Raw genomic sequence first — 1,402 nt, forward strand, 5'->3', positions numbered from 1 at the left:
CTATATTGTTCCCGTTTATGGTTAGTTTAGACTGGACTTAAACAATATAAAATACTATAGTACTTAGTAAAGAACATAGTGACTGAGTCGCATCTAACATGTTATTATATCAGGTTGCTTCCTTCCATGTTTTGGCTTCATCATAGTTAGCATTTTTTGGAGAGAGAGAGAGAGATAACTTCTCATTGGGTTGAATTGTGGGAATACTTGTAATGCATAAATAGAAAAACACTCAGCTGAAATGTAATTGAAACATCTAGGATCTCTAATCAAGGCACAACAGAGTTTTTATGCATCACATGATCTGTTTCTTAAGGAATGCAGGGATAAAACTTCTTGTGTTGTTTCATGTTCTTCTGTAGTTTGAGCAAGCCAGAAGAGAGCAAATGGCGAGGCAACAGAGCAGTGCCATGTTGAATAGGCAAGTGAAGAATGGATGGTTTAACGAGTAGCCTGTCTGTCAAAGTAGAGGCTTAAGGTCGGCATTTGGAGTTGGAGGTTTTGGGGAAGGCAACAGGTGCGGAAGGGTAGTCGCTGACTCGGGTCAAACAGAATGGGCTGGTCTGCCATTTGAGCAGCAAAATCAGTACCAACGCCAATCTGGGTCGGGTATGCGGGTTGGTCACATTGGTGGATCTGGTAACGGTGGCGTTGTGAAGAAGAGGGAGTGTGCTGGCACTGGCGCTTTTCTGCCTAGGAGATATTGTAGCCAGAATCCTACTGGTTCTCGCAAGAAACCAGGGTGTTCCACTGCTTGGCTTCCTGCTAGGGTTGTTGAGTCTTTGAATAAGAACATTGATGGCTTAAATGGCATTCCTTCTCAACCCCAGCACCAGCCTCAGCCTCATGCTCATCTTCAACCACCGCGGTTCAATGCTGGATCTGTTTCCGAATATGAAATATTAATGGCTAGGAGAAATGCATTGCTTGCACAGCATAGGAGAAATCTACAACAAGAAGGAACAATGAATCTTGAAGTACGCCTTCCTCAGGAATGGACGTACTGACGTTCTTTATTATTAGCTTTAATGGTTTATCAGGAAATGGTCTTTAGGTTAATATCCTTTTGGTTTTAGGAAGGATTGCAAGTAGAATAATAGATAGTCCAGTGATAGGATATCCAAAGTTAGTTTTGTGGAGAACAAAATGTCTGAATTACAAGGAAATGGTTCCTGGTAATCAGAAGGAAGGCAATAAGTGATGTTTAATTTTCTTTAAGCTTAGTCTATTAGAATATGAAGTGTTAATGACGATTATGTCCTTAGGCGTATTTTATTTTGGGTGCCTGATAAAGAAGATCAAGCACCACATAGGGGGTAGAACAGGGGAGTTTCCCTCCATTTTTGTTTGTATAATAAGTGGAATGCATCTTGTGTTTGGTGTGTGTGTGTGTGGGGGGTGG

General features: G+C 41.4%; 1 protein-coding gene across 1 annotated transcript; it reads left to right on the top strand.

The window, feature by feature from the left end:
* Positions 1–367: 367 nt before the first annotated feature.
* LOC109218442 lies at positions 368–1,364 on the top strand. Its single transcript, XM_019382805.1, has one exon. The coding sequence runs from the start codon at positions 612–614 to the stop codon at positions 1,005–1,007; it is 396 nt and encodes a 131-aa protein (XP_019238350.1). The 5' UTR covers positions 368–611; the 3' UTR covers positions 1,008–1,364.
* Positions 1,365–1,402: the final 38 nt, after the last annotated feature.

This window comes from Nicotiana attenuata, unplaced genomic scaffold (assembly GCF_001879085.1).
Source record: "Nicotiana attenuata strain UT unplaced genomic scaffold, NIATTr2, whole genome shotgun sequence".
NCBI classification, from domain to species: Eukaryota; Viridiplantae; Streptophyta; class Magnoliopsida; order Solanales; family Solanaceae; genus Nicotiana; species Nicotiana attenuata.